This window comes from Mus caroli, unplaced genomic scaffold (assembly GCF_978045245.1).
Source record: "Mus caroli unplaced genomic scaffold, Mus_caroli_1 scaffold_12, whole genome shotgun sequence".
NCBI classification, from domain to species: Eukaryota; Metazoa; Chordata; class Mammalia; order Rodentia; family Muridae; genus Mus; species Mus caroli.
In genome coordinates, this window is record NW_028227267.1 from 26,427,953 (window position 1) to 26,446,292 (window position 18,340).

The 18,340-nt window shown below is 42.7% G+C and overlaps 1 protein-coding gene across 2 annotated transcripts in view; it reads left to right on the forward strand.

The window, feature by feature from the left end:
* Positions 1-9,455: 9,455 nt before the first annotated feature.
* Positions 9,456-18,340, forward strand: part of Frmpd2 (FERM and PDZ domain containing 2) — a 101,379-nt gene continuing 92,494 nt past the window's right edge. For both annotated transcript variants that reach the window (XM_085828920.1, XM_085828921.1), the window contains exon 1: positions 9,456-9,594. In XM_085828920.1, coding sequence (XP_085685046.1) covers positions 9,570-9,594 — 25 coding nt within the window. In that variant the 5' untranslated portion in view covers positions 9,456-9,569. The remainder of the gene's footprint in view (positions 9,595-18,340) is intronic.

Sequence of the window (18,340 nt, forward strand, 5' to 3'; positions counted from 1 at the left end):
CTGTGTATATATTATAGCTTTCAGCTAATATTTTTTATGAGATTCTTAAATATGTGAAGGAGTCCATCTCTAAATCTTGTGCCTGCTCTTGGGGGTCTTTTCCTTCTGTTGGTTTGCCCTGTCTAGCCTTGATGTGATGGATTTTGTTTTATATTATTATATTTTATTTTGTAATGTTTGTTATCTCTCAGAAGCCATTTCTTTTCTAATTAGAGACAGAAAAGGAAGTGGATCTGGAGGGGAGGGGAGAAGAAGAGCTGGGAAGAATGGGGTGGGGATGGAAGTATAAGCAGGATATATTGTATGGGAATACAAATAAAAAATAAGACTGAGCACGGGGGCTAGAGAGATGACTCAGCAGTTAAGAGCACTATTATTCTTGCAAAGGATCCAAGTTTGATTCCTAACATCCATATGTCAACTCAGAACAGCCTATATCTCCAACTCCAGTAAACCATATGACCTCTTCCAGCGTCCACAGGCACCAGGCACACACACACAGGGTACACATACATGCAGACAAAACCCTAATGCTTCTAAAGCAAATAAATCTGTTTTTAAAAAACCAAGAATGTCTGGAAATGCGGAGAAGAGCATGTAAGAGGGAAGTGGACAGAGACAAGCTGGATGAGCTATCATAGTGTAAGTTTCTGACACCCTGAGGTATTTTCTGGAACGTGTGTGGCTTGTGAACAGAGAAGTAAAGCTTCACACTGAGAGAGAAGGAATCACACGAGCCTTGTGTGCAAGCAGCCAGCTGGGTCAAGCGTCCCAAGTGATTATTAGTCTGGCCCACACTTTCAAAAACACCAGCACTTGAATGACTAATCGCTTGGCTTTTTTTTAAAATGAGGTTCCCCCCTAAACCAGGCTTGGTTTCATGGACATTTGACTTGTGCATTAGCATCAGGCTCTCTTATCAGGGCCTACACATCCTGCAGGTTCCTGTGTAGAAAGCTGGGTCCCAACTGGTGCTGCTGGTCTGGAAGGCTCTGGAAACTATACAAAATGGGCTCTAGGGGGAACAAATATGTCACTGTGAATGGGTCCTTATGGGGTATGTTGAATGTGGTTACTTGCTCCTGGCTGTTAGCTTTCTGTTTACTGCCACTGCTATGTTCTCCTGTTTTCATAATATTCTGCTTCATAATGGGCTCAGAATCAATGGAGTCACAGATTAGTGATGAAAATCCCTAAACCAAATAAATCCTTCCTTGTCTAGGTCATGACTATTGAAAAGTACCTAACAAATGATGCTTGCTTAGTTTACTGCTCTGATGTTATCAGCTTAAAAATCTTATAGATTCATCTTTGGATTAGAGATTTGTAATTAAAGTAGGCAAGCCAGTCAGCAGCTTATACATCCCTGGAGTTACACCTACAAGCATTCCCAACTTCCCTGGGCTACAATTTGTTTGCCTCGGGAATCTGGGACACTGTGAGACACTGAAAAGGCATCAGATCCAGAGTGTGAACCCATGTGATGTTGCCGTGGCAGCTGCAGTAGTCATGGGAACAGTGATGGAGAATGCAGTAGTAGTGGAAACAAGAGGAGAGGTCGTGAGACCTGGTGGAAGGTGTTGCCCAGTGGATCTCCAGAATCCATTCCAGTGGACAAATATTAACTCCTTGGTCTAAAATCCAGAATAGAAACTGTCAGTATCCATGACAATTAACTTATAGAGGAAAAAATATGTATTTTGGCTAGCTTGTAGTTTTGGAAGTTCTAGTCCATGTCAGACCTTGCTGATGGCCCATTTCCCTTCATCCAGTAGTGAGGCAACATGTGTACCATGGTGAGAGCACATGACGGAGCAAAGCCACTCGTCTCATGGACAGGAAGCAAAGGAGGATTAGGATTCTGTTCCAGGGTACAACCTATCACACAGAGCACCTTTGATTAGTCTCCACCTCCTAGGGCTTACAAGAAATTCCCAAAGCATCACCCTGAGAACTAAGACTTTAATGTATGGATCTTTGGAGACCATTCAACGTTCAAATTATGTAGGGGAAAGAAGTCTTTGTTAGGTTCAAAATTGTACTTTCAGAACTAAATCATGAAGCAGTGTAGACACTGAAGTGAAGCATACTGGGGAGTCTCAGGGTTCTTCAAAGAGAATAAAATGTCTAGTCTTGAAAACATGTCACAATGCAAACATCTGCAGGCTTGAAAACAGAAATAAAAATGAGCTGTTGTCACATTTAATGAAAAAGGACACTATCTTCATAGGAAGCTTCAGAGGAGCTAATTATCAACGAGGAAAACATTTTAAACTGACTTTTCCCGGTTCCAATTATGTGTAAATCATGAAGTTACTTTGTATTTTATGCAACTTCGAGTCATAGGAAATGCTGGAGGAAACACTCAGATGCTGTTACATTAATTTGCATTCAAATCACAGAACTCACACCAAACCATGCCACAGAAATAGTCTTTAGCAATGTTGTTCCTTATAACTCATTAGCCTGGGAGCTGGAGACATGGCTGCTATTTCAGAGGACCTGGTTCAATTCTCAGCACACACATGGCGGGCAGCTCATGACCATCTTATCTGTAGCTCCAGTGCCAGAGAATCTAACCACTTCTTCTGGACTCTTCAGTCACTGCACATCTATGATGCACAGACACATCCAGGCAAAATACTCATATACAACAACAAAAATAAATAAATATAAACATTTAAAAACATATTATCAATACAAGATATGAAAAATTGATGGTTTTGAATAATTTATCAGAAAATGTGTCAAAGCTTACAAGATATGCTTAACAGTTCTAATAATTTGTTAATTAGTAGCAGAAAAAAAACACACTTCAAAATGTTGCTAACTTATACTTGCCAAGAGTGGCCGATGTTAATTCAATTGCATTACTTTGTAGTGGTTTGAATGAGAATGGTCCTCATAAGGGCTTATATTGGAGCATTTAGTCCCCAGTTTGTGGAATTGTTTGGGAAGGATGGAGAGGTGTAGCCTTGTTGGAGGAGCTGAATCACAATAGGCAGGCTCTGAGGTTTCAAAAGCCCATGTCACTATCAGTTGGCTCTCTCTTCACCCCATGGTTGTGACTCAAGATACGAGCTCTCAGCTACCTCCTACCTTCCTACCTGTCTGCTGCCGCACTCACTGTTAGATGGTCATGGACTCACCCTACGAAGCTGTAAGTTCCAAATACACTATTTTAAAGTCACAGAAATAAAAATGCAAATAACTATGACACACTTGAAAGCTGATTTTTAAAGAAATTATTAACCCAGTTGCTAGTTATCTCTATTTCCCAAAGTTTTTATGTGTGTGTGTGCGCACATTGTCATGTATGTGCATATTATATGTCATAGTTAGATGCTGAGGCCCTGTTGGCATCCAAGTACTGAGAAAGGCAGCTAAGGTGGCTTTGGTTGGGAGTCATAAGCTCATGACTGTGCTATTCTAGGGCCAAAAGCTGATGGCTTCTGGCAATTATCTCATGCTGGTAGCAGCAGGAGATTAAGAAAAAGACTTTTAAGTTATTTGGGCTCTTTACTCTTTGGCTCAGGAGCCTCTTACTGCCCAGGACATATATATATATATATATATATATATATATATATATATATATATATATATATATATGTGTGTGTGTGTGTGTGTGTGTGTGTATACAGTATTCAACATATATGTATGTATAATGTGGTGGTTTGAAACTGCTTGGCCAATGGGAAGTAACACTATTAGGAGGTGTGGCCTTGTTGGGGGATGTGTAGCCTTGTTAGAGAAAGTATGTTACTGTGGAAGTGGCCATTTGAGGTCTCATATATATATATATATATATATATATATATATACTCATACCTAGCCAATGTGATCCAGACCTTTCTGAATGCCTGCAGAAGATAGTCCCCTGACTACCTTCAGATCAAGATGTAGAACTGTTGGCTCCTCCAGCATCATGTCTGCCTGCACACTGCCATGCTTCCCACTATGATGATAATGGACTGAACCTCTGAAACTGTAATCCAGCACCAATTAAATGTTGTCCTTTCTAAGAGTTGTCTTGCTTATGGAGTCTCTTCACAGTAATAAAACTCTAACTAGCAGAAGCCATTTAGGAATGGCCCACCATTTCGCATGGCTGTGATGAATGCGCCCTGAGAGACAAGGCCCTCAGAGTCTGTGTTCCAGGGTTGCTTCTTGCTGCTGCTACTGCTGTGCCTTTCCTGCCACCATTACATGGCTTAATGACTTCCTGGGTATTCACCTACTCTGTTGGGCAAATTTCCTGCAGATCAACATGTAGATATACTATGATATAGTAATGCTGTTTAGATGAATTGGTGATTTCATAATTCCTGATAATGATTTAATAGAGCTCCTAAATTGATACAAGTAATTTCAAACACCCTATAGAATAAAAGCTGCAAATAGAGCTTTGTAGATCTACATGTGTCATGGCTAATTGCACTAGGAAAAGAAAATAGATTTGAAATAAATTTATAATCAAGGAAGACATCCCTTCTAAGTTAGGAATGAGGCTGCTATGTCACTGTTTCTGAGGGGTTTAGTTACTGGCTAGGGCCCTGTGAGGAGGGAGGCAGGGATATATGGTGGCCACCTCATGGCGACTAGGAAACAGAAAGAAAGAAAAGACGACTGTGCCTGTGGCCTTTCTCTTCTTTCCCTTCTCTCATTTCACTCAGAGCCTTGGTCTGTAGGATGATGCCGCCCATTCGGGATGGGACTTCCTCTCTTAGTGACCGCTTTATGGAAGCATCTTTTGACATATTTAGGGCTAAGCGGTAGTAATCTAGTTGATTCTCAGACCCATCAAGTTGATGATGGAGATTAGCCATCACTGACTGTCCTCACATCACTGTTCTTTCAAAGCCCCCTGCATATAACACCATGTAGGAGAGGAGTGTTTTCTGCCATTGCTGGGTTCTTCCCCGAGGGCTGGTGGGAACTATTAGAGGACCAAGTGCCTACAGGAGAGAGAAGTTGTTGGTTCTGCGTACACATTTGCATGCAGGTATGTTGTGTCTATCTATGTGTGTGCTTGTGTGTTTGTGTGAGGAGACCAGAGGTCAACATTGGATGTTTTCTTCAACTAATCTCCACCTTACTTTTTGAGACAGTCTTGCAATGAAGCGGAAGCTCACAGAATAATCAGGCTGGCTAACCAAAGAGCTCCAGGGACCCTCCATCTCAACCTCTCCAGGGCTGAGATTTGAGGCATGTGCTGACATGGCCAGATTTTTACCCCCACATGGCTGCCAAGATTCCAAATCCCCATTCTCGTGCTTACATGGCAAGCAACTTACTGACTGAGCCATCTCCCCGAAGCCCAGATGTTGAATAGTCTAGTTGCTCATATGAATGATACTCTGTAATTTCAAATGTTTCCAGAGGTCTTCAGTAGATTGGATGTTTTCTCCTTCTTCTTATCCTAAGACAACTCCGGAATCTCCAAAAGCTTTTATTATTCTGCCACAGGTAGAAGACACACATGCTGTTACAGCATGGATGTAAAATATTCCCAGCAGGCTATGTTTGAACATCTGGTGACCATCTGGCGGTACTATTTTGGGATGCTATGGAACCTTTAGGAGGTGGAGCCTGACTGGTGGAGGTGGGTCACTGGGGACAGGCCTTTAAGCCTGGCCCGGCTTCCTTTGCCATTGTTTACTTCCTGAGCTGGATGCCACCTGGGCAGCTTCGCCACATGTTCATGTCACCACAGAGTCTCTGAAATGCCCCTAAACTGTGAGATAAGAGGGGAAAAATCCCAAAAGATGCGTCTGTCATGTTTTGCATTGAGAAAAATAACTTATCCACATGCTAAGTACTCAGCCTCTGGGGTAACATTGTCGTCTTCCAAATTTTGTACTGAGACTGAAAGTGAGAAAGGCATCCTGACAAAGTAGCATTTGACACGTGTGATGAGCATTCCAGACAGTGACTTTCAGTGTCTCTCTAATGGACTGAACTATTCTTTACCAGTTAGTCAGTTCTCCCAGCTTTCCAGCTTTCCAGTCATCCTCTTTAAGATTGTCAAGATCCATAAAGCACAGATCAGAAAGAGAAATTAGCATCAAACCTGCGATCTATAGCGGTGCACACTGCACACCAAGAGCAGGGATTTTGTCCTGAAGGGATGGTGGCACCAGTGTTGGTATCCCAGACAGTACGGAATTATGTCCCTTATGCCCCCGGATCCTGACACTGTGGCTAGAGAAGATGATCTGACCAAAGGTCAGTCTCCCTTGGACCTGGATTGAGGTTGTAAGCTTCAACTGTGAGCCAGTGAGGCATTTGTGTCTAGCTTGACACACATGCCCTCTACTCACTGGAAATCATCTACCGTGTCTTGTGGTTTGGGTCTGTGGGAAACTACAACAACCCAATTCAGGCAAAACTGCTAGTGGCCCAGATCTCTTAGCAATGGAACTTTGGGTCATCCCAACAGATAAAGAGAAACTGCTTTTTTTTCTCAGGCCAGCTGTTGAGCTGAGGCATTAAGTCTTTTTGCCCCTGGGCTGGGGATTAACCCATTGGCTTTCCTGATTCTTTCAAGCTGTGAATTCAGACTGGAACTGTTTCATCTCCTAGAGTGGGGTTTCAGCTTGCAGATAGATTATGGTATATAAGCCTTTATAGCCATATGGAATAATTCCATATATCTAAGGAGTACAGTTATGGTCTATCTATATATGCTTTGTCCAGAGACCCTTGTTAACTGGCAGGTGGTTTCAGTGTTGGGTCTCTCAGTTATTTGAAGCCATACCTTCAAGAGCCCTACATAATTATGAATAAACAGTTCTTGAGAGTGAAGCCAGTTGAAAAATTAAAAAAAATATACATTTGAACATTTCAATATTGAAGTAAGATCTTTTCCACTTGTTTTAATTCAACCCATAGAACTATCTGAGGAGACTCACTTTAAGTACAAGCATTTCTAAGAGAAAAGATGGGGTGACAATGGCTTCGGGTGGACCAGTGCCACCTGCCCGTCTCTGTCTGAGGTGTTGTTCTGTGTTCTACCACAAACAGCCACATGACCAGAGAAATTTACTTTCTCCCTCTGGGACTGTGTGCAATTGTGCAGATCTAGCATGAGTACATCACTAAGTGTGAATTATATGGGGACCTGCTGGAAACACACCTGCTCCCAACTCAGCCGCAGAGAGAGACAAAGGCTAAAATGATCTAAGGCAGAGCCTTCGAATCTGAGTGTTATCAAGTCCCAGGTTGAATCTGACTGTATAGAGTAATTCAGGAGAAACAGCACAGATGCTCACAGATATCATAAAATGCCTTTTCTACTTAATTGGGAGTGCTAGTAAAAGTAACTTTAGGTGTAAAAGGATAAAATTGTGTACAACATTGTGGGGTTTTTTTGGTCTTATTTTAAAACAATATAATATGAAATCACAAGGAGGAAAAACAGGTAATATTTTTGTCTTCCCAAAGTAACCGCTTTTACATGTTTGTGACTTATTTAAATAAAGAATATGCATACATGTGCTTATTTTTACCTTTTTTCCATTTTAAAAAGTTTACATGTATGGATATTTTGTCTGCGTGTATGTCTGTGTACCATGTGTACAGAGTACCCTCAAAGGCCAGAAGAAGGCATTGTATCTCCTGGAATTAGAGTTGCATATGGTTGTGAGCTGCCATGTGGATGCTAGAAATGGAACCTGGGTCTGTAAGACTCAGGTGAGCCTTAGCTTACTGGGGACTCCCTGAGTGTACAACCCAGAGCCGGGAATCGATGCAAAAAGCAAGGGGAATTTATTGTTCTGATATGTTGGGGTCTCCCTGCACATGGAGAGAGAGAGAGAGAGAGAGAGACAGAGACAGAGACAGAGACAGAGACAGAGACAGAGAGACAGGGAGAGAGACAGACAGAGAGAGAGACAGAGAGAGAGAGAGACAGAGAGAGAGAGACAGACAGAGAGAGAGAGAGAGAGAGAGAACGACCATGTGCACCCTGTCTGGTAAGCCATTATACAGTTTTCAAGGCAGCAGCCATTAGGCACAATAGTTGGCGGAATAGTGTGACTTTTAAACTGATTGGTATTTAGGAATTGAGGTAGGTGGCCAACAGTCTCGGAACATGTCTACAAGTTCTGGGCCTTCCCTCCCCACAGGTGGCCGGTGGTCAGTCCCTCCTCCCTGTGGTCTGAGGAATGTAATTATGTCCTCCCTTCAGGAGGAGGGGTGCCTATGTTCTTTATGACCTTTCTCTTCCAGGAGGGGAGGGGTCCAGTGGAATTTTCTAAAGTTCCTGAGCTGACCTTTTTAGGTCCTCTGGAAGAGCAGCCACTGCTCTTAACCACTGAGCCATCTCCAGCTCCGTATACTTGGTTTTTTATGTTTCTCTATATGCAATACAATGAATCTTATCGGGCTATCTAACACCTTTGGAAAACATTTTCCTGGCAGCTGCTAGGTTCCAGAGACCCAGATCTGGTTCTGTTCTCAGCACAGCTGTGCATTTCGTTTTCTTCTGTGTGTAAACCACACTCTGCTTGCAGACCCACTTTTGACAGGTACTTAATGGCTTTTAGGGTTTTAGTACATTTAAAAATAGACCGCAATAATCTTCCCTGTTATTACGAATCTAAATAAAACAGCCCGACTGTGTGCATCCTTTCCCAGATGCTTGCATGGGCCTCTGCAAGTTTAGCTATGAAGTTACTTCTGAGTAGTTGGGTTTTCAAATGAGGTATGCACTTGGCATTCCTTAAAGGAAGAGACTTTGATCTTACTACTGCAGATGAGAATATACTCATTCACTGGTCCCATCAGTTGCATCAAAAACGTATTAAATTCTTTTGCTAGAGGGGAAAAAAAACATACATTTTTTTTCCTTTCAAAAAATACTTCTCAGTTTGACACTGTTAATTCTGAAAGGGCTTGAAAGATCTGTTCTTTCATGGCCACCTCTAGAGAGCTATGATCTGTCTCTTGCTCCTCTTTGTCCTAACTCAGTCTATCCTAAATTCAGGCACCATAGGCTGGGGGAATTCCTCTTGTCTTTCCAGCAGCAGCTCTGAGTCCTTGGGGCCTGGGTAGGATCTTGTATGTTCCTGGCTTATGTTGGGTGCAGGTCTGAAGTCTGACTGTTTGTGCACAGGGGGCACTGGGGAATTGATGAACTCAAGCTATGGCTCTAGAGATTTCCCCCTGTGACCCCCCTCCCCCTCCTTGCAGGGATCTTTCTTTTGTTGAGGACCAAGTGCTAAAGTGACATCACTGGAAAAGCCTTCCTGAGCCGCTCCCACAGTCCTCAGTCCTTCAGTGGCACCTAATCCGGGTGAGCTTAGCCCACTGGCCTTGAAAACAAGCTCTAGGAGACAGTAGGGCCCCAGGGCAAACAGTGACAAGGAAGCAGAGGGGCCTTGTTGACACACTCACTGGGCTTAGTGACTGTCACTGAGTGCTTAGTGACAAACAGTAAACAGAGGCAGACTCAGCAGGGCTGGGGCGGCTCCTTCAGGAGAGAGACTTGTGGGCCATTGATCCCTGTGTATTGCTGAGAAGTCCGTCTAAAGTGAAGGCCTAGACCAGCTTGCAGAGACATCTGGATGCAGCCATTGGCAAAGAACACAGGTACTGCTGGGCATGGCTCTCTTTTTCTCCTGAAAGTCTGGATCAGGGAAAGAGTGAATCTATGGCAGAGGAGGATGGGGAATTAATAGGATACATCTAGGACCAGCCTGCATGAGTGACTCTGGGGCATTATTCACTCCAGGCCTCTCTTCTAGGGCCTGATGGCATGGTATTTGTTTTCTATGCAGAAAGGAAGGACTAACTGAAGTCAGGCTCTTGCTTGTTTGAAACACTGCTTTGTTGCTTGGCTTCTGTGCAAATTCAAACAATGTTTCAAATTTCCCAAGACTGTTTCCACATCTGTAAAGTGGAGACAACAGCAGCCACATCATTGTGTGTGCTCTCCCATTAAGTAGTGGCAATTCCAAGAAATGTGTGGTTTGGTTACTGCTTAACAACATATCTCTTACAACATCATGTCCATTGATGTCAATTTGGGTGGGTAGGGGACACAGCAGGAGATCTGAATGACAGTGTGCAGCACTAATACACCTTAATCAGAGGTTTCGATACCTTTTTTGGTAATGGATGCTTTTAAAAATCAACTACCAAAACTCCTGGTGTTTTGGGCTGGGGAGATAGATGGCTCATTTAGCTCTGTGCTTGCTATGTAAGCATGAGTCCTGAGTTTGCATTCACTCCACCAATGTAAGAAGCCAAGCGTGATAGCTCATACCTATAATCCCAGCTACAGCATGAACAGTTGGATTCCTAAGGCTTGCTAGCTAGCCAGTGTGACTGAATCAGCAATATCTAGGTTCAGTGAGAGACTCTGTGTAAGGCAAAAAGATGGAAAGTAATAGACATCTGACACTGGCCTCTGGCATCTAAATGAACACAGACACACATGCATGACTACACACACACACACACACACACACACATGATCCTTCTGGGGATGTAATGATTAAGTCTATTAGTTGAAGCCTCCTTCAGGATCCTAGGGAATTTTCCAAAGGTCAAGCCCAGTAATGGGAAAGTGATGAATTGGGACGGATAGGGAGGGTCATGCAAGTAGAGATGCAAAATAACCTTTCGCTTTGGCTTCAGAGATGTAGCTCACCAAGCAGCTAGATTCTTTGAAAAGCACATGATAAAAAGAAGACTCTGAAATTCAATGCAACCCAGGGACTGTGGCCTGAGGTCCCCCTGGTTAGGAAACCTGTGCAGGAGAATTATGAGTTTCATGGCAGTACGGATGGCAGAGTGAGAACCTGTGTCAAAGAAACAAAACAAAGCAAAGAAAAGCCTTGTAACATGGCAGCAACAAAAACAGAGAAGAAAAAAAACAAGTCAGGCTGGAAGAGAACAAACTCACTTCCTTCTACCAGCAAGTCCCTGGCAGGGGTGGGGTGGGGGGAGCTGAGAGCCTCTCTCTGAATTCCCCTCAGCTAGACCTCTGAGTCTGCCATGCCATACTCAGTACCCATTACTTTCTTTAACTGAAATACTTAATCTCTCAGGATTTCTCTTCACTAATTATTCTGCTTTCTTTGATTTTTACTGCTGGCTTTGTTCTCCCATAAAAGTGAAGATAAAGCATTTCCCTAACAGGTGTGTTATATACCCTGATGGCATATGAACAAAGTGATGCAGACCTTCCTGGAGTGCCCAGGGCATCCCTTGCTCTGTTGGTCCCCTCCATCAGCTGTACTTGCAGAAGCCACAGAATGGTTCAGTAGGCTAATGCAGTGTGGCCAGGCTCACTGTCTGCCTGGGAGCATGTGTGAAACAGCTCAGGACACACACCCCTTATCCTACCCCCCCCCCGGTCTTTCTGGACTCTGATCCTTTTGGCCACTTGGTCCCTTTTTCTGCAGGTCCATCCTAAGCTCTCATGCCTAATGTCCTATAAGCCTTCTTGTTATAGAAAGTTCGACTCATCTGTTCTAAGTCCTTTGTCTGATGAATCCTTCCCATTCCTGCCTTCTTCTTAAGAGAACAGTTATCTGAGTTCTATAGACCACTGACTAGTCCTGGTTGTGGGTCTCCTTGAATACAGTACAGCAGTCCTACCACTACATTTCAACTGGCTGCAGCTGGTAGTAACTGGTTCTTCCAAGCACACCACAGGGACTCCAAGAAGCGGCACTCTGAAATTTTGCTTTCCTATGAGATGAATTTGATGGTGGTGATGCAGGTTCTGACTAGGAGGTCTGGGACACCCTGAGTCTGTATTTCTATCACTGTGGTCACTGTGGCTGCTCTGAGTTGAAGGGATAAGGACATTTAGTCTGTACATCCCAAGGCCTCTTTCAGCCTTCCCTTATAGAACCCTTTCTGTTCTCAAGCCAAGTACATTTATAGCTGTGCGGCCTTCTGTGCCCACCCATGCCCAGTGTTAGTAACATGAGTAGATGGCATTTTTTGAGAAATTAGCATATGACCATCACAATGACAGATGATTTATTGTGCCAAGAGAATACACAGCACTCCTGAAGTGGAGCAGGGACGGTTCGGTTCTGTGCTGATCTCAAAGCTCTTCTGGCCACTCTACTTAGCAATTTCCAGTTTCTCATGAGTGGCCACAGCCTCTGGTTGCTCTGGAGGCATTTAACGACTTTCCTTTGCTGATGTCTTCTCTGAAGACTGTCTGGAGACTTGGCCTTCATTTTGCTCCTGGTTCTTTCCAGCTTTGTTATGAAGTGTCTGCCCAGCTTTTCTTGCTTTGGCTATAGATCTCTTTTTTCTGGTATCTCCAGGAGGTAAAGTGGCTGTGTTTGCCTGAGGTTGTTGGAAATAGTGCAGGTGGTGACAGAAAGTGTGTAGGAGGTGACAGAAGAAGAGAGGAAGTCCTCAGGGAGTGGTAGAAAGGACTGATCCCTGTTAGTTGGCACCAACCAAATGGCAAGGTTTCAAGACTCATCTGTCAGAACTTACTTTCCCACAGATAATGTGGTGTAAAAACAGTGTCTGGGAATTTCAAAAACTGCCATCTGTCTAAGCATTTCCTCCTTCCTTCCTTCCTTCCTTCCTTCCTTCCTTCCTTCCTTCCTTCCTTCCTTCCTTCCTCCCTCCCTCCCTCCCTCCCTCCCTCCCTCCCTTCCTTCCTTCCTTCCTTCCTTCCTTCCTTCCTTCCTCCGACCGGCCCTCCCTCTCTTCTTCAATCTCTCACTTCTTCCTTCCTTTTCTTATTCTTTCTCTTCCTCTGGTGTTGTGAGGAAGTCTTATGTAGTCTAGGCTTGACTGGAACGGGAGAGTTTCCTGCCTCAGCCTCCTGTCAAACACTTGCTTTGCTGGTATGAACCACAGTGCCAGGTTTCATTTCTTTCTCCATTTCTGGGTGAAATATATCCACAGAATAGACGCAGCTCTTAACGCCCTCAGCAATGTACCCAGTGTTCAAACTGGTCAGGATAGGAATGGAGAAGTGTGCAACACATCTAAAGTATGTGGCACACATAAAGACAAAAAAGCCTGTGATGATGAGGGGGCGCTGATGGAAGGGTGGGCGGGAGGTTCCTAAGCCTTTTTTTTTTTTTTTTGTAACTTTGATCTGGGCAGATCCTGTATGGATCCAAAAGCTGCTGGTGATAGTCCAGTCTCTGCTCAAATGATGGCACCTTGAATGCAGTGTCCTTTGAGGGAAAGGCATCAAATTCAAAAGGCTAATCCCTAATTCCTGAGGACCACCAACATTTGGCTGTTTGTCCTTGTGTCAGTGCCAAGGAAAACATCTTTCTACACATTTCTTTGTCAATTACATCCTTAGCATAAATTCCCAGAAAAAAAAAAAAGAATGTGGTGACAGGTATGACATTTCCTTGGCTCATGCTATACAATATAGAACTGTTCTATAGACCCAAATAAGGCCAGCATCTCAGCTCTCTGAGGGCAGCAGCCTCTGGAAAACTCTAGAATACCGAGTGCCTAACCATCAAAGAAGCTTGCTTGATAAGTAGAGAAACAATCTCATTGTTGTTTCTAGTTTTGTCTCTTTTGTTTCATTTAGGGTAGACAATCCTCCATATTTTAAAGTCATGAATTATAATTTATGTCTTTTCTTCAAAAAAAAAAGATTTTGTCTCTCTCTCTGTGTGTGTGTGTGTGTGTGTGTGTGTGAAGGTGTCAGAGCCCCCCAGAGCTGGAGGTACAGGCAGTTGTTAGTGTCCCATGTGGGTGCTGGAAACTGACATTTCAAGAGCAGTATAATCTATTTGCTCCTATCTGCTGGGCTATCTCTCTAGCCCCAGGGTGCCTATTCTTTAATCTCATTTTCTTGCTTATATACTCATAATGGGAGCCCCATGGCTCTTTCATCTTTAGCTGCTCATATAGAAGTCACTTTCAGCTTGGCCTTTATCCCTTACCTCATCTGGCTGTGTCTGCTGCACTGCAGCTTGTAGATGCCACAGGGGAAACTGCTTCCTAATTCCAGGAACGAATTGGGTGTCTGGGTGGGAGAGTGGGAGGGGATGGAGCCAGGAGACAGCTTAGCACCTTCTCTTCCAAAGCCTTACAGAATGGGATGCTGGGAAATGCCTCTGTAGCTCCCACTCTCAGCTCTCACATTGCCTGTCTGGGCAGAAGTGAGATGGCTCAGTTAAGAGATTCCTCTCTAGCCACTGCTGGTAAATAATCTACTCTGGGTGGGTAACTTTGGATGAATGGGATAACTTTAGTTCTAGAAGAATAGTTCAAAACAAGATTTGATTCCATGGGGCTTATAACAGGGTGAGAACCCACTTGAGCTTCTGCCCTGTCTGTGTTCCCTCAACCAGAGCTTTATTCCTCAGCTGTTGCTTCAGAGAGAAGGAGGATTATGTTCCCTGTGTTGGAGGTGCCTGCCAGAGCTGCCTGACCCTGGCTCCTGAAGGAATCCTGCAGGAATTCAGTATGTGTTTATCTGCCGCTGGGTTCTCTCTCTCTCTCCAGGCACATCTGCTTCCCTGTTGGTGACAGCCTTCTGACCACATTGCCCTGGGTAACATTTCAGAACATTCTGTAGCTGATAATAATTTGATGATGGGTTTGAAGAATTATATTTTCAATTTTAATGGCTCATTATAAAAAAAATCTAAAGAAGTTTAATTCCCAGATTAAATGGGGGTTGTGAGAGGGTCTAGACTACAGCCCCCTTCTTGCTAACACAGTCTTCAACTTATTATACAATACGTGATCATTTGAAACTATCAGTTTTCATTTGGCTCAGTGACCTTGTGATCGATCCACATTGCTACACATAGCACTCATTGATTTATTTCTCAGTAGTATTTTATGGTTTGACTATAGCACGATATGTATATCCATTCACCAGCCAAAGGATCTTTCAGTTTTTAACAGTTTTTGTGATTTTAAACAAAGTGTCTGTTATGAATAATATCAGCAATCATATATAGATTTTCAAAATTCAGACATGTTGTAGGTTTTATCATTACTTTATTCCTTTTGATGGCTGAATGATATTTGATTGTATGAACATTATGTATTGGCTGATAAACTTATGAGTTGTTGGCTTCTCTCTCTCTCTCTCTCTCTCTGTTGTTGTAAATTATGCTGAGAAAAAAGTCCCTTTTATTTCTGATTAGCTGAGAAGTCATGCACAGGACCTGGAGCTTACAAATACCTTTTCTGTGTTATTGGCTATGGATAATTTCTCTTTAGCCTGTGGAAGTGATGAGTTATATTAATGGCTTTTTTTTTTAAATGTTACATACCTGGTGTCTTAGTTAGGATTTTATTGCTGTAAAGAGACGCCATGACCAAGTTAACTCTTATAAAAGCAGGTATTTAATTGGGGCTGGCTTAAAGTTTCAGAGATTCAGCCCATTGCCATCGTGACAGGAAGCATGGCAGCATGCAGGCAGACATTGTGCTGGAGGATCTGAGAGTTTTCTACCTCTTGATCCAAAGGAAGCCAGGAGAGATAGCCAGGAGATTATCTTCCACACTGGGCAGAGCTTGAGCATATGAGGCCTCAAAGTCCACCTCCACAATGAAACACCTACTCCAACAAGGCCACACCTCCTAATAGTGCCACTCCGTATGGGCCAAACATTCAAACTTATGAATCTATGGGAGCCATACCTATTCAAATCACCGCACCTGGATTGAATTCTGCTTGCTACTGGTATATGATTGTGCTTATTGGATTCAATTTGCTAATATTTTCTGAAGATTTTTTTATCTTCACTCCTGAAAGAGATTGGCTGTGGTTTTTCCTTCCTGTCAACCCTTTTTCTGGTTTCCATCTTGGGGTAATTCTAGCTTCAGAGAATAGGTTAGAAAATGCTAACTTCTCTTTCATTTCCTGAGTCCTTAGGACGCATGTGATCGTCCCTTCAATGTTTAATATACTTCATGACAGAAACTGTCAGGGTCTGATATTACTTACTGAGTCACTTTCCAGAGATCTGCCTGTCTCAGCTTTCCAGAGCTGGGACATCAAGTGTGTGTCACTATGCCTGGCTTCCTGCCCCACCCCCACCCCCTTTAAATGTGGATTCTGGGATTGAACTTGAGTCTTCTTTGGCAAATACTTTGTTGATTTTGCTATGTCCTGGGTCTTCTATGTGTAAGTTTCATAGAATATGTCTATTGAGGCGTCAGTCACTTTTATCTGAGTTATTAATTGTGGCTGCAGATTTGTTCATGTTTTTCCTTTATCCTGGGGTAAGAAGTGATAACTCTTCTTTCATTTATGATTTGGATGTATATATCTTCTCCCTTTTCTTGGCTTCTTTTGCCTATATGTTTATCAATTTTATTTATATTTAAAGATACAAGCTTTTGGTTTCTCTATTGTTCCCTGTTTTGATTATCCCTTTTACCTATTTTATTATTTGTTCTTTTTTTCTTCAAGTTCATATTGCTCTTCTTTCTGTAGCAGGCTACACAGAAGCTACAGTGTAGATTCAGATCTTTTTTCATTCCCAGGTTGCATATTCAGTGTTATACCATTCTGCATAAGCAATGCTTTTATTGTATCTCACACATTTTCAGTTAATTAAAACATATTTTAGGAATGGATAGATGGCTTAGTGGTTAAAAGTACTGGCAGCTCTTCCAGAGGACCTGGGTTCAATTCCTGGCAACCACATGGTGGCTCACAGCCATTTGTAACCCCAGTCCCAGGGGTTCAGGTGCTCTCTTCTGGCATCTGTGGGTACTACACACACACATAGTACATGGAAGGACACACAGGCAAAAAACATTCATACCCATAATAAATATATTAAAGATAATGTAAATTGTTTTAAATTTTTCTCTTGGGATTTCTTTCTTGCTCCATGAGAGGTTTAATACTCAAATATGTGAGGATTTTAAAGATGTTTTCTGTTATCACAATAAGTGTGTACATATGCATGAATGCACCCCTCTCTTCTCAGTGTATTATGTATGTATATGTGTGTATAAATGTATTTGTGTATGTATGTATGTATGTATGTATTTGTGTGTATGTCTGCTGCATGTGTTAAGGCACAGGTGTATGTGCCCATGGAGGATAGAGGCTGACTTTGAGTGTCTTTCTCAGTCACTTTCTACCTTATATACTGAGGCAGGGTCTCTCACTTGAACCCAGAGCTCACTGATTTGGCTAGTCTAGCTGGGATTACAGGCAGGCTGCCATGCCATTTGATGTTTACACGGTACTGGGAATCTGAATCTTAGCCGGCCTTCTTGGGCAGAAAGTGATTTTACTTGTTGAGCCATCTCTGCAGCTCCTCTGTTTCTCATTTATAGTTAAATTCCATGTGAACATATCTATATGATTTCTGTACCTGTAAGTTTGTTCAAGTGTGTTTTATGGTACACAGTTGTGGCAGATCTTGGTGAAAGCCCCATTTGAGCCTGAAAAGAATATATAGTCTGTGGGTAAATTAGTCTCTAAGATGTCAATTGGATCCAGTTGACTGATGAGGTACTCAGTTTAACTGCATCTTTATTGATTTTCTGCCTGCTGAATCTGTTAATTACTGAGAGAAGACATTGACATCCCCAGCTGCAATAATGCATTGTTTATTTCCACTTCAGTTCTACCAGATTTTGCCTCATGTAGGTGCATGTGTGTGTGTGTGTGCCTGTGTGTTCATGTGTGCCTGTGTGCATGTATGCACGTGTGTGTGCATGTGTGACTGTGTTTGTGTGTTTAGCATAGCGTGTAATGGGCTTCATCATGACATTTTAAACATGTATACCATCACATTTTTCTCATGTTCTCCCTCTCTTCCTCCTCTTCCTCCCCTCCCCCTCCTCCTCCTCTTTCTCCTCCTCTTCTTTTTCCTTTGCCCTCCTGCTGCCTCCCAGACAGCCTCCCTTCTGACATACCTCAAACTAGATTGCCCATATCACAGGAAACATGCATATCTGTCTTTCTTTTTCTCCTTGTCTTATCCTCTGGATTCCCTTGTTGCCACTCCAGCCTGGGTAATTTTGCTGTAACATTATATATCTAGCTTCATCCACTTTCTTCCAAGAGATACAATTTCATTTTTGTTTATGGCCAAATAAAACTCCATTGTGTTTCTATAGCACATTTCCTTTACTCATTTATCTGTTGGTAGGCATCTAAGTTAATTCCAAATCTTGACTATTGGGAAGTGTTGCCATCCACATAGATATTACTGTGGTAATCGGACCGAGTATACACCTTTGGGTATACTGCCGGGTGTGGTATATGATCATTTAGAAATTTTAATTTTAGCTCTTTAAAAAGGAGCCTCCATATTCATTTCCATGATGGCTGCAGTCATTTATGTTTTTGCAAGCAATTTATAAGGGATTGACTGGGGAGTCTCTAAGCTCC